This window comes from Bufo gargarizans, chromosome 9 (genome assembly GCF_014858855.1).
Source record: "Bufo gargarizans isolate SCDJY-AF-19 chromosome 9, ASM1485885v1, whole genome shotgun sequence".
NCBI classification, from domain to species: Eukaryota; Metazoa; Chordata; class Amphibia; order Anura; family Bufonidae; genus Bufo; species Bufo gargarizans.
Genome location: NC_058088.1, coordinates 16,876,948 through 16,891,802, shown reverse-complemented (window position 1 = coordinate 16,891,802; position 14,855 = coordinate 16,876,948). Strand labels below are relative to the sequence as shown.

General features: G+C 46.0%; 1 protein-coding gene across 2 annotated transcripts in view; it reads right to left on the bottom strand.

The window, feature by feature from the left end:
- Nucleotides 1–3,071: 3,071 nt before the first annotated feature.
- The window catches only part of LOC122919604, a 42,615-nt gene continuing 30,831 nt past the window's right edge, over nt 3,072–14,855 (bottom strand). For both annotated transcript variants that reach the window (XM_044268720.1, XM_044268719.1), the window contains exon 22: nt 3,072–3,429. In XM_044268720.1, coding sequence (XP_044124655.1) covers nt 3,426–3,429 — 4 coding nt within the window. In that variant the 3' untranslated portion in view covers nt 3,072–3,425. The remainder of the gene's footprint in view (nt 3,430–14,855) is intronic.

Genomic DNA, 14,855 nt, shown 5'->3' with positions numbered 1-14,855 from the left:
GTTAACAGACTATTAGTCACTGTTGCTTGGTGGAAAGAATCAGAACAGATTAAGTATCACGGACATTCCCGCGACAGGTGGCAGGAGATCTGTGAGACTGGCAAGTTTTTTGTTTGGATCAAATGACGTCTGTGTTGTTTATGGTGCTTGCCACACCTTCTTTCCCCAGGTGTGGCTATTATGGTCATATAACCTTCTCTATTTGTTGTTGTTTCTCCCACTATGCTATGCAGTTTATAGCTTCTGCTGGAGTTGTGGATAGCTGGTGTGTGGATCTTGGGTGAGTTCCTGGTGCTGCCACTCAAGCAGCCACTTGAAGTTAAGTGTTTTCTTTCCCTTTTGTATTTTGTTTGGGTTATTTTGTGTGTTGCATTTGTATTAAGGCCTGAGGAAGACTCCTGTTCGTCTTTCCTTTTGGAGTTACAGGTTGTCTCAGTCCTGACATTAGTACCAGGGTCCGATAGGGTGAGTTAGGACACTAGGTATTGCTGTGTATGAACTCACCTACCTCTGGGGTCTGTTCATACTGGTAGTTAGTCAGCACTTTGGTTAGGGTTTTATTAGAAGGTGTCCATCTCCTTTCCCTAGTTTCCAGGCCTTATTCCCTCACCCCTTTCCCTCCTATGTTTGGTGTGGTGTTTCCCTCCCACACCTAACCTAATGTCACATTAAGGCTTCATTTACACATCCAAAATTTAGTTCCGCATTTTGCGGAACAGAATTGCGGACCCATTCATTCCTATGGGGCTGCCCGGACACGGAAATGCGGATCCGCACTTCCGGGTCCGCACTTCCGTTCCACAAAAAAATAGAACATGTCCTATTCTTGTAAATAACAGGCATAGTCTACAAAATGCGGAACACACACTGCCGCTTTCCGTGTTTTGCGGATCCGCGGCTCTGTGGATCCGCAAAACACGTGGCAGACGTGTGAATGGAGCCTAAGGCTGAGTTCACACTTCAGTTATTGTGAGCCAAAGCCAGTAGTCAAGACTACTCAGAGATCAAGTGTAATGATTTAATTTGCCCCTATTCTGTGTTTTTGACCCACGCTTGGTTTTGACTCACAATAACTGATTGAAATAACTGAAATGATAAGCCTAAGCCATAGAAGTGAAGCAGCAGTGAACAGCTCTGGGTAGTGAAATAGCCAGTGTGAGAGACAGAACTTTAACCAGCCTCTGGAAAGTATGATATTGTTATGCATTCTAGTGTGAAGAGGAGGTGCATGCAAAATAGACTGTGGAGGTAATTCACATGAGAAACTTTTGGACTCTACAACAGACTTGTCTAAGACATGAAAGGCTTTGGAATCCGGAACATACTTTGGAGGCAGATGGGAGATTTGCTAAGGACTACACTCTGCAGTGGGAAATTCATAGTCTTGCACTGTGAATGCATAATTGAAGTGATAGAAAGCAAGATCAAAGAGCAGCAAGACAAATGGTGCACCCTTATGTTTGGATGCTTGAGTTTGAGAGCTAAGTACAGATGCTGGAAGTTTGACACAGAGAGAAATCAGTTAGGCCTGTTTACAACCCGCGGAACTGAGAGAACTATGAAAATTGCGAAACTATGTAAACCGTGCTTGACCATGTATGCCAAAGACTGTACTGGAACCTTAATTGCCAGTAAAGAACTGTTCAACTGTTAGGCTGGGTTCACACGGGCGTGTCCGGATTAGGTCCGGATGCGTCCCGGTGTATTGCGGCAAACCCGCGCGATTGGGTACGCAATTGCAGTCAGTTTTGACTGCGATTGCGTTCCGATGTTCAGTGTTTATCACGCGGGTGCAATGTGTTTTGCACTCGCGTGATAAAAAACCGACTGTGGTACCCAGACCCGAACTTCTTCACAGAAGTTCAGGTTTGGGTTAGTTGTAGTGTAGATTGTATTATTTTCCCTTATAACATGGTTATAAGGGAAAATAATAGCATTCTGAATACAGAATGCTTAGTACAAGGGCAATTGAGGGTTAAAAAAATAAAAAATAAATTAACTCACCTTGTCCTCTTCATCGCGCAGTTCCCGGTCTCTTCTGATGAGCTGTCGGCTAAAGGACCTTTGGTGACGTCAGATCACATGCTCCAATCACATGGTACATCACCGTGGTGATGTACCATGTGATTGGAGCATGTGATCTGACGTCACCAAAGGTCCTTTAGCCGACAGCTCATCAGAAGAGACCGGGAACTGCGCGATGAAGAGGACAAGGTGAGTTAATTTATTTTTTATTTTTTTAACCCTCAATTGCCCTTGTACTAAGCATTCTGTATTCAGAATGCTATTATTTTCCCTTATAACCATGTTATAAGAGAAAATAATACAGTGAATAGACTGTCACCTAGCAACCATGAGTGAAAATCGCACCGCATCCGCACTTGCTTGCGGATGCTTGCGATTTTCACTCAGCCCCATTCATTTCTATGGGGCCTGTCCTGCGTTACAAACGCAGAATATAGAGCATGCTGCGATTTTAAAGCATTGCAGAAGTGATGCGTGAAAAAAATCGCTCATGTGCACAGCCCCATAGAAATGAATGGTGCCGGATTCAGTGCGGGTGCAATACGTTCACCTACCGCATTGCACCCGCGCGGAAATCTCGCCCGTGTGAACTCAGCCTTAGAACTGGACTTATCATTGCATGCACCAACACCTGCATAGCATAGCACTACTTCTGTACTGGTTTCTGACTTGCATCTCATGATTCACCACCAACACGAAGGCACCCTGACCCATTACCAAGCAGAAGACTCCCCCTATCCAGAGTGTGCCACTAAGTGCACCCTTTTCCATCACTGCACGGCCCAGGAAGCACCACTGCGAGGACCTTTAATGTGATTAACAATTATCTCAATCATTGCTACCACCACTGGATATATTACACGCTAAGCAGCCATGTAAGCCGATCCACGGTCATCCCGTCCACTTAGATTACTTCAGCTGATCAGTAGCTTTATTAATCCTTAAAGCAAATAGGAAATTCACTGATAAATCTGGCACCATGCCTTGTAGGGCTAGCTCAGCTGAATGTAATGATACTACCTTTAACTTAGTGATCCACTGCTTCATTCTGGAGAAAAAGTATTTTTAATTCATATATAAATGAGCAGCTACGTGCACCAAGGGCCGGGTAAAAGACCTTTAAATAGACACTGGTGACAGGGGCAAAGCAAGACACAAGGATTGAATAAAACAGTGTGATTCATTTTTGTCCCCTGCACATGTATATATATATATATATATATATATATCTCCTATATGAAGTTTATTAATCTTCTATATCTTCTCGGCTAGTTAGGATTTCTTCTCTACACAAATAGTATAAAGTGGATACAGATAATTTGTCTTTATTTTACATCAATCTCTAAGATCTTGACTCAGGATGTCGGGCTTCATAAAGCATTTTGAAGCTTTAATATATTTCATCTAGAAAAAAAAAAAAAGACAAAAATATAAATTCTACACGTAGGTCATAACTTCAGAATCCCCAATGGTCTAGGGTAATGAAAGGGTAACTGTATATTTCTGGTGGCCTAGACCAGTGAAGAGGTCAATTTTGTGCTCGGGGAAGCCTGAGGATTTGCCTAATTTGTTGTCCATAATTTTTTTTTTTAAAGGTAGGGGTTTATAAGTAAGTCATTCGGCTACTTTTTAAGGTCCACAATACCGTACTGATGAATTTCAGAATATATCTGTAAAGGAGGAATGTTTTTAGACTTGATAAAGTATACATTTTGTGGAAGATAACTGCAAATTGATGTATACAGCTAGCATTACACTCAGTTGGAGCTATTATTAACTGGTGTGCAGTGGCAGCTGCAAGTGTCATGGAAACCAGGGGGAGCAGATAAGGGGTATTTCAGTAAAAACAAGATATCCCCTACCCACTGAATAAGAAATTACTGTTAGGCTGGTAAGGGGTCCAACCACTGAGACTAGGGATGAGCGAACTCGAACTGTATAGTTCGGGTTCGTACCGAATTTTGGGGTGTCCGTGACACGGACCCGAACCCGGACATTTTCGTAAAAGTCCGGGTTCGGGTTCGGTGTTCGTCGCTTTCTTGGCGCTTTTGTGACGCTTTCTTGGCGCTTTTTGAAAGGCTGCAAAGCAGCCAATCAACAAGCGTCATACTACTTGCCCCAAGAGGCCATCACAGCCATGCCTACTATTGGCATGGCTGTGATTGGCCAGAGCACCATGTGACCCAGCCTCTATTTAAGCTGGAGTCACATAGCGCCGCCCGTCACTCTGCTCTGATTAGCGTAGGGAGAGGTTGCGGCTGCGACAGTAGGGCGAGATTAGGCAGATTAACTCCTCCAAAGGACTTGATTAACTGATCGATCTGCAGCTGTGGATCATTGAGCTGCTGATCCTCAATTGCTCACTGTTTTTAGGCTGCACAGACCGTTTGTCAGTCTCATTTTTCTGGGGTGATCGGCGGCCATTTTGTGTCTTGTGGTGCGCCAGCACAAGCTGCGACCAAGTGCATTTAACCCTCAATGGTGTGGTTGTTTTTTGGCTAAAGCCTACATCAGGGTGAAGCTGTCACACCAAGTGCATTTAACCAGCAATAGTCTGTTCATTTTTTGGCCATATACAAAATCAGGGGCAAGCTGCGCCTGTCACCAAGTGCATTTAACCCTCAATGGTGTGGTTGTTTTTTGGCTAAAGCCTACATCAGGGTGAAGCTGTGACACCAAGTGCATTTAACCAGCAATAGTCTGTTCATTTTTTGGCCATATACAAAATCAGGGGCAAGCTGCGCCTGTCACCAAGTGCATTTAACCCTCAATGGTGTGGTTGTTTTTTGGCTAAAGCCTACATCAGGGTGAAGCTGTCACACCAAGTGCATTTAACCAGCAATAGTCTGTTCATTTTTTGGCCATATACAAAATCAGGGGCAAGCTGCGCCTGTCACCAAGTGCATTTAACCCTCAATGGTGTGGTTGTTTTTTGGCTAAAGCCTACATCAGGGTGAAGCTGTCACACCAAGTGCATTTAACCAGCAATAGTCTGTTTATTTTTTGGCCATATCCCAGTCTAATTCTGTCACTAAATCCATACCGGTCACCCAGCGCCTAAATACTAGGCCTCAAATTTATATCCAGCTAAATCTGTCCCTAGTGCTGTAGCTGGGCGAGTTATTTAGTGTCCGTTCAAGCACATTTCTTGTTCTGGGTTGAAATACAATTCCCAATTTAGCAATTTCATAATTTAGTGGTTCCTGCTATATCAGAGCTATTTGAAATCTATCCCAAAAAGGGTATATAATATTGAAGGTGCACATTGGGTCATTCAGAATAACTTCACACACACCCGCTACTGTGTATTTCCAAGTCTAATTCTGTCACTAAACCCATACCTGTCACCCAGCGCCTAAATACTAGGCCTCAAATTTAAATCCCTCTAAATCTCTCGTTACCGCTGTACTGTTGTTGCTGGGCACGATATTTAGTGTCCGTCAAAGCACATTTTTTGTTCTGGGTTGAAGTACAATTCCCAATTTAGCAATTTCATAATTTAGAGGTTCCTGCTATATCAGAGCTATTTGGAATCTATCCCTAAAAGGGTATATAATATTGAAGGTGCACATTGGGTCATTCAGAATAACTTCACACACACCCGCTACTGTGTATTTCCAAGTCTAATTCTGTCACTAAACCCATACCTGTCACCCAGCGCCTAAATACTAGGCCTCAAATTTAAATCCCTCTAAATCTCTCGTTACCGCTGTACTGTTGTTGCTGGGCAAGATATTTAGTGTCCGTCAAAGCACATTTTTTGTTCTGGGTTGAAGTACAATTCCCAATTTAGCAATTTCATAATTTAGTGGTTCCTGCTATATCAGAGCTATTTGGAATCTATCCCTAAAAGGGTATATAATATTGAAGGTGCACATTGGGTCATTCAGAATAACTTCACACACACCCGCTACTGTGTATTTCCAAGTCTAATTCTGTCACTAAATCCATACCGGTGACCCAGCGCCTAAATACTAGGCCTCAAATTTAAATCCCTCTAAATCTCTCGTTACCCACCGCTGTACTGTTGTTGCTGGGCAAGATATTTAGTGTCCGTCAAAGCACATTTTTTGTTCTGGGTTGAAGTACAATTCCCAATTTAGCAATTTCATAATTTAGTGGTTTCTGCTATATCAGAGCTATTTGAAATCTATCCCTAAAAGGGTATATAATATTGAAGGTGCACATAGGGTCATTCAGAATAACTTCACACACACCCGCTACTGTGTATTTCCAAGTCTAATTCTGTCACTAAACCCATACCTGTCACCCAGCGCCTAAATACTAGGCCTCAAATTTAAATCCCTCTAAATCTCTCGTTACCGCTGTACTGTTGTTGCTGGGCAAGATATTTAGTGTCCGTCAAAGCACATTTTTTGTTCTGGGTTGAAGTACAATTCCCAATTTAGCAATTTCATAATTTAGTGGTTTCTGCTATATCAGAGCTATTTGAAATCTATCCCTAAAAGGGTATATAATATTGAAGGTGCACATTGGGTCATTCAGAATAACTTCACACACACGCTTCTGTGCATTTCCAAGTCTAATTCTGTCACTAAATCCATACCGGTGACCCAGCGCCTAAATACTAGGCCTCAAATTTAAATCCCTCTAAATCTCTCGTTACCCACCGCTGTACTGTTGTTGCTGGGCAAGATATTTAGTGTCCGTCAAAGCACATTTTTTGTTCTGGGTTGAAGTACAATTCCCAATTTAGCAATTTCATAATTTAGTGGTTTCTGCTATATCAGAGCTATTTGAAATCTATCCCTAAAAGGGTATATAATATTGAAGGTGCACATTGGGTCATTCAGAATAACTTCACACACACGCTTCTGTGCATTTCCAAGTCTAATTCTGTCACTAAATCCATACCGGTGACCCAGCGCCTAAATACTAGGCCTCAAATTTAAATCCCTCTAAATCTCTCGTTACCCACCGCTGTACTGTTGTTGCTGGGCAAGATATTTAGTGTCCGTCAAAGCACATTTTTTGTTCTGGGTTGAAGTACAATTCCCAATTTAGCAATTTCATAATTTAGTGGTTTCTGCTATATCAGAGCTATTTGAAATCTATCCCTAAAAGGGTATATAATATTGAAGGTGCACATAGGGTCATTCAGAATAACTTCACACACACGCTTCTGTGCATTTCCAAGTCTAATTCTGTCACTAAATCCATACCGGTGACCCAGCGCCTAAATACTAGGCCTCAAATTTAAATCCCTCTAAATCTCTCGTTACCCACCGCTGTACTGTTGTTGCTGGGCAAGATATTTAGTGTCCGTCAAAGCACATTTTTTGTTCTGGGTTGAAGTACAATTCCCAATTTAGCAATTTCATAATTTAGTGGTTTCTGCTATATCAGAGCTATTTGAAATCTATCCCTAAAAGGGTATATAATATTGAAGGTGCACATAGGGTCATTCAGAATAACTTCACACACACGCTTCTGTGCATTTCCAAGTCTAATTCTGTCACTAAATCCATACCGGTGACCCAGCGCCTAAATACTAGGCCTCAAATTTAAATCCCTCTAAATCTCTCGTTACCCACCGCTGTACTGTTGTTGCTGGGCAAGATATTTAGTGTCCGTCAAAGCACATTTTTTGTTCTGGGTTGAAGTACAATTCCCAATTTAGCAATTTCATAATTTAGTGGTTTCTGCTATATCAGAGCTATTTGAAATCTATCCCTAAAAGGGTATATAATATTGAAGGTGCACATAGGGTCATTCAGAATAACTTCACACACACGCTTCTGTGCATTTCCAAGTCTAATTCTGTCACTAAATCCATACCGGTGACCCAGCGCCTAAATACTAGGCCTCAAATTTATATCCCGCTAAATCTCTCGTTACCGCTGTACTGTTGTTGCTGGGCAAGATATTTAGTGTCCGTCAAAGCACATTTTTTGTTCTGGGTTGAAGTACAATTCCCAATTTAGCAATTTCATAATTTAGTGGTTCCTGCTATATCAGAGCTATTTGAAATCTATCCCAAAAAGGGTATATAATATTGAAGGTGCACATTGGGTCATTCAGAATAACTTCACACACACCCGCTACTGTGTATTTCCAAGTCTAATTCTGTCACTAAACCCATACCTGTCACCCAGCGCCTAAATACTAGGCCTCAAATTTAAATCCCTCTAAATCTCTCGTTACCGCTGTCCTGTTGTAGCTGGGAAAGTTATTTAGTGCCCGTCAAAGCACATTTTTTGTTCTGGGTTGAAGTACAATTCCCAATTTAGCAATTTCATAATTTAGTGGTTCCTGCTATATCAGAGCTATTTGAAATCTATCCCAAAAAGGGTATATAATATTCAAGGTGCACATTGGGTCATTCAGAATAACTTCACACACACGCTTCTGTGCATTTCCAAGTCTAATTCTGTCACTAAATCCATACCGGTCACCCAGCGCCTAAATACTAGGCCTCAAATTTATATCCCGCTGAATTTGAATACAATACATTGGGCCAAATAATATATTTGTTGTTGTGGTGAACCATAACAATGAGAAAAACATCTAGTAAGGGACGCGGACGTGGACATGGTCGTGGTGGTGTTAGTGGACCCTCTGGTGCTGGGAGAGGACGTGGCCGTTCTGCCACATCCACACGTCCTAGTGTACCAACTACCTCAGGTCCCAGTAGCCGCCAGAATTTACAGCGATATATGGTGGGGCCCAATGCCGTTCTAAGGATGGTAAGGCCTGAGCAGGTACAGGCATTAGTCAATTGGGTGGCCGACAGTGGATCCAGCACGTTCACATTATCTCCCACCCAGTCTTCTGCAGAAAGCGCACAGATGGCGCCTGAAAACCAACCCCATCAGTCTGTCACATCACCCCCATGCATACCAGGGAAACTGTCTCAGCCTCAAGTTATGCAGCAGTCTCTTATGCTGTTTGAAGACTCCGCTGGCAGGGTTTCCCAAGGGCATCCACCTAGCCCTTCCCCAGCGGTGAAAGACATAGAATGCACTGACGCACAACCACTTATGTTTCCTGATGATGAGGACATGGGAATACCACCTCAGCATGTCTCTGATGATGACGAAACACAGGTGCCAACTGCTGCGTCTTTCTGCAGTGTGCAGACTGAACAGGAGGTCAGGGATCAAGACTGGGTGGAAGACGATGCAGGGGACGATGAGGTCCTAGACCCCACATGGAATGAAGGTCGTGCCACTGACTTTCACAGTTCGGAGGAAGAGGCAGTGGTGAGACCGAGCCAACAGCGTAGCAAAAGAGGGAGCAGTGGGCAAAAGCAGAACACCCGCCGCCAAGAGACTCCGCCTGCTACTGACCGCCGCCATCTGGGACCGAGCACCCCAAAGGCAGCTTCAAGGAGTTCCCTGGCATGGCACTTCTTCAAACAATGTGCTGACGACAAGACCCGAGTGGTTTGCACGCTGTGCCATCAGAGCCTGAAGCGAGGCATTAACGTTCTGAACCTGAGCACAACCTGCATGACCAGGCACCTGCATGCAAAGCATGAACTGCAGTGGAGTAAACACCTTAAAACCAAGGAAGTCACTCAGGCTCCCCCTGCTACCTCTTCTGCTGCTGCCGCCTCGGCCTATTCTGCTGCTGCCGCCTCGGCCTCTTCCTCCGCCTCTGGAGGAACGTTGGCACCTGCCGCCCAGCAAACAGGGGATGTACCACCAACACCACCACCACCACCTCCGTCACCAAGCGTCTCAACCATGTCACACGCCAGCGTTCAGCTCTCCATCTCACAAACATTTGATAGAAAGCGTAAATTCCCACCTAGCCACCCTCGATCCCTGGCCCTGAATGCCAGCATTTCTAAACTACTGGCCTATGAAATGCTGTCATTTAGGCTGGTGGACACAGACAGCTTCAAACAGCTCATGTCGCTTGCTGTCCCACAGTATGTTGTTCCCAGCCGGCACTACTTCTCCAAGAGAGCCGTGCCTTCCCTGCACAACCAAGTATCCGATAAAATCAAGTGTGCACTGCGCAACGCCATCTGTAGCAAGGTCCACCTAACCACAGATACGTGGACCAGTAAGCACGGCCAGGGACGCTATATCTCCCTAACTGCACACTGGGTAAATGTAGTGGCAGCTGGGCCCCAGGCGGAGAGCTGTTTGGCGCACGTCCTGCCGCCGCCAAGGATCGCAGGGCAACATTCTTTGCCTCCTGTTGCCACCTCCTCCTTCTCGGCTTCCTCCTCCTCTTCTTCCACCTGCTCATCCAGTCAGCCACACACCTTCACCACCAACTTCAGCACAGCCCGGGGTAAACGTCAGCAGGCCATTCTGAAACTCATATGTTTGGGGGACAGGCCCCACACCGCACAGGAGTTGTGGCGGGGTATTGAACAACAGACCGACGAGTGGTTGCTGCCGGTGAGCCTCAAGCCCGGCCTGGTGGTGTGTGATAATGGGCGAAATCTCGTTGCAGCTCTGGGACTAGCCAATTTGACGCACATCCCTTGCTTGGCGCATGTGCTGAATTTGGTGGTGCAGAAGTTCATTCACAACTACCCCGACATGTCAGAGCTGCTGCATAAAGTGCGGGCCGTCTGTTCGCGCTTCCGGCGTTCACATCCTGCCGCTGCTCGCCTGTCTGCGCTACAGCGTAACTTCGGCCTTCCCGCTCACCGCCTCATATGCGACGTGCCCACCAGGTGGAACTCCACCTTGCACATGCTGGACAGACTGTGCGAGCAGCAGCAGGCCATAGTGGAGTTTCAGCTGCAGCACGCACGGGTCAGTCGCACTACAGAACAGCACCACTTCACCACCAATGACTGGGCCTCCATGCGAGACCTGTGTGCCCTGTTGCGCTGTTTCGAGTACTCCACCAACATGGCCAGTGGCGATGACACCGTTATCAGCGTTACAATACCACTTCTATGTCTCCTTGAGAAAACACTTAGGGCGATGATGGAACAGGAGGTGGCCCAGGAGGAGGAGGAGGAGGATGAGGAAGAGGGGTCATTTTTAGCACTTTCAGGCCAGTCTCTTCGAAGTGACTCAGAGGGAGGTTTTTTGCAACAGCAGAGGCCAGGTACAAATGTGGCCAGCCAGGGCCCACTACTGGAGGACGAGGAGGACGAGGATGAGGAGGAGGTGGAGGAGGATGAGGATGAAGCATGGTCACAGCGGGGTGGCACCCAACGCAGCTCGGGTCCATCACTGGTGCGTGGCTGGGGGGAAAGGCAGGACGATGACGATACGCCTCCCACAGAGGACAGCTTGTCCTTACCCCTGGGCAGCCTGGCACACATGAGCGACTACATGCTGCAGTGCCTGCGCAACGACAGCAGAGTTGCCCACATTTTAACCTGTGCGGACTACTGGGTTGCCACCCTGCTGGATCCACGCTACAAAGACAATGTGCCCACCTTACTTCCTGCACTGGAGCGTGATAGGAAGATGCGCGAGTACAAGCGCACGTTGGTAGACGCGCTACTGAGAGCATTCCCAAATGTCACAGGGGAACAAGTGGAAGCCCAAGGCCAAGGCAGAGGAGGAGCAAGAGGTCGCCAAGGCAGCTGTGTCACGGCCAGCTCCTCTGAGGGCAGGGTTAGCATGGCAGAGATGTGGAAAACTTTTGTCAACACGCCACAGCTAACTGCACCACCACCTGATACGCAACGTGTTAGCAGGAGGCAACATTTCACTAACATGGTGGAACAGTACGTGTGCACACCCCTCCACGTACTGACTGATGGTTCGGCCCCATTCAACTTCTGGGTCTCTAAATTGTCCACGTGGCCAGAGCTAGCCTTTTATGCCTTGGAGGTGCTGGCCTGCCCGGCAGCCAGCGTTTTGTCTGAACGTGTATTCAGCACGGCAGGGGGCGTCATTACAGACAAACGCAGCCGCCTGTCTACAGCCAATGTGGACAAGCTGACGTTCATAAAAATGAACCAGGCATGGATCCCACAGGACCTGTCCGTCCCTTGTCCAGATTAGACATTAACTACCTCCCCATAACCATATATTATTGGACTCCAGGGCACTTCCTCATTCAATCCTATTTTTATTTTCATTTTACCATTATATTGCGATGCTACCCAAAGTTGAATGAACCTCTCCTCTGCCTGTGTGCTAGGCCTAAATATATGCCAATGGACTGTTGCAGTGGTGGCTGACGTGAAGCCTGATTCTCTGCTATGACATGCAGACTAATTCTCTGCTGACATGAAGCCAGATTGTCTGTTACGGGACCTCTCTCCTCTGCCTGGGTGCTGGGCCTAAATTTATGACAATGGACTGTTGCAGTGGTGGCTGACGTGAAGCCTGATTCTCTGCTATGACATGCAGACTGATTCTCTGCTGACATGAAGCCAGATCCTCTGTTACGGGACCTCTCTCCTCTGCCTGGGTGCTGGGCCTAAATTTATGACAATGGACTGTTGCAGTGGTGGCTGACGTGAAGCCTGATTCTCTGCTATGACATGCAGACTGATTCTCTGCTGACATGAAGCCAGATCCTCTTTTACGGGACCTCTCTCCTCTGCCTGGGTGCTGGGCCTAAATTTATGACAATGGACTGTTGCAGTGGTGGCTGACGTGAAGCCTGATTCTCTGCTATGACATGCAGACTGATTCTCTGCTGTCATGAAGCCAGATTGTCTGTTACGGGACCTTTCTCCTCTACCTGGGTTCTGGGCCTAAATTTATGAAAATTGACTCTTACAGTGGTGGGTGACGTGAAGCCTGATTCTCTGCTATGATATGAAGACTGATTCTCTGCTGACATGAAGCCAGATTGTCTGTTACGGGACCTTTCTCCTCTGCCTGGGTTCTGGGCCTAAATTTATGAAAATTGACTCTTACAGTGGTGGGTGACGTGAAGCCTGATTCTCTGCTATGATATGAAGACTGATTCTCTGCTGACATGAAGCCAGATTGTCTGTTACGGGACCTTTCTCCTCTGCCTGGGTTCTGGGCCTAAATTTATGAAAATTGACTCTTACAGTGGTGGGTGACGTGAAGCCTGATTCTCTGCTATGATATGAAGACTGATTCTCTGCTGACATGAAGCCAGATTGTCTGTTACGGGACCTTTCTCCTCTGCCTGGGTTCTGGGCCTAAATTTATGAAAATTGACTCTTACAGTGGTGGGTGACGTGAAGCCTGATTCTCTGCTATGATATGAAGACTGATTCTCTGCTGACATGAAGCCAGATTGTCTGTTACGGGACCTTTCTCCTCTGCCTGGGTTCTGGGCCTAAATTTATGAAAATTGACTCTTACAGTGGTGGGTGACGTGAAGCCTGATTCTCTGCTATGATATGAAGACTGATTCTCTGCTGACATGAAGCCAGATTGTCTGTTACGGGACCTTTCTCCTCTGCCTGGGTTCTGGGCCTAAATTTATGAAAATTGACTCTTACAGTGGTGGGTGACGTGAAGCCTGATTCTCTGCTATGATATGAAGACTGATTCTCTGCTGACATGAAGCCAGATTGTCTGTTACGGGACCTTTCTCCTCTGCCTGGGTTCTGGGCCTAAATTTATGAAAATTGACTCTTACAGTGGTGGGTGACGTGAAGCCTGATTCTCTGCTATGATATGAAGACTGATTCTCTGCTGACATGAAGCCAGATTGTCTGTTACGGGACCTTTCTCCTCTGCCTGGGTTCTGGGCCTAAATTTATGAAAATTGACTCTTACAGTGGTGGGTGACGTGAAGCCTGATTCTCTGCTATGATATGAAGACTGATTCTCTGCTGACATGAAGCCAGATTCTCTGTTACGGGACCTCTCTCCTCTGCCTGGGTGCTGGGCCTAAATTTATGACAATGGACTGTTGCAGTGGTGGCTGACGTGAAGCCTGATTCTCTGCTATGACATGCAGACTGATTCTCTGCTGACATGAAGCCAGATTCTCTGTTACGGGACCTCTCTCCTCTGCCTGGGTGCCGGGGCCTAAATATCTGAGAATGGACTGTTCCAGTGGTGGGTGACGGGAAGCCAGATTCTCTGCTATGGAACCTCTCTCCAATTGATTTTGGTTAATTTTTATTTATTTAATTTTTATTTTAATTCATTTCCCTATCCACATTTGTTTGCAGGGGATTTACCTACATGTTGCTGCCTTTTGCAGCCCTCTAGCTCTTTCCTGGGCTGTTTTACAACAGCCTTTTTAGTGCCGAAAAGTTCGGGTCCCCATTGACTTCAATGGGGTTCGGGTTCGGGACGAAGTTCGGATCGGGTTCGGATCCCGAACCCGAACATTTCCGGGATGTTCGGCCGAACTTCTCGAACCCGAACATCCAGGTGTTCGCTCAACTCTAACTGAGACCCTTAATGATAAAAAAATAGGGGTTCTTGGGGAGAAATGGTTGAGCATGCACACTACTACTACTGCTTCATTCATCTATAGGAGACTGCCGGAGATGGCAGAGTACAACATTTGTCTCTCCCGGCAGTCCAACAAAGTTGGAATGGAGTGAGAGTTCTTGATTGCAACTTCACTTAAATGGTGGGGCACGGGACTCCTTTTCTCATGATTGGTGGTTGGACCTCCACCAATTTAACAGTTCTACCCCATCCGGTTGATAGGCGATAACTTGCTGTAACTGGAATGCTTCATCATGTGGATCATGAGCATTCGCCTGCCTTGCTTCTATAGCAGTTACATCATTATATGGAAGGTTACAGTCCTCTAAAGCAGTGTTCCTCAACTCCAATCCTCAGGGCCCACCTGTTGGTCATGATTTTAGAAGATCCCACAGGTATTCATTCTGTAGTATCTTCTCAATTCATGACCGACAGTTGGGCCCTGAGGACCAGAGTTAAGGAACACTGCTTTAGAGGACTTGACACTAATTATATCACCAG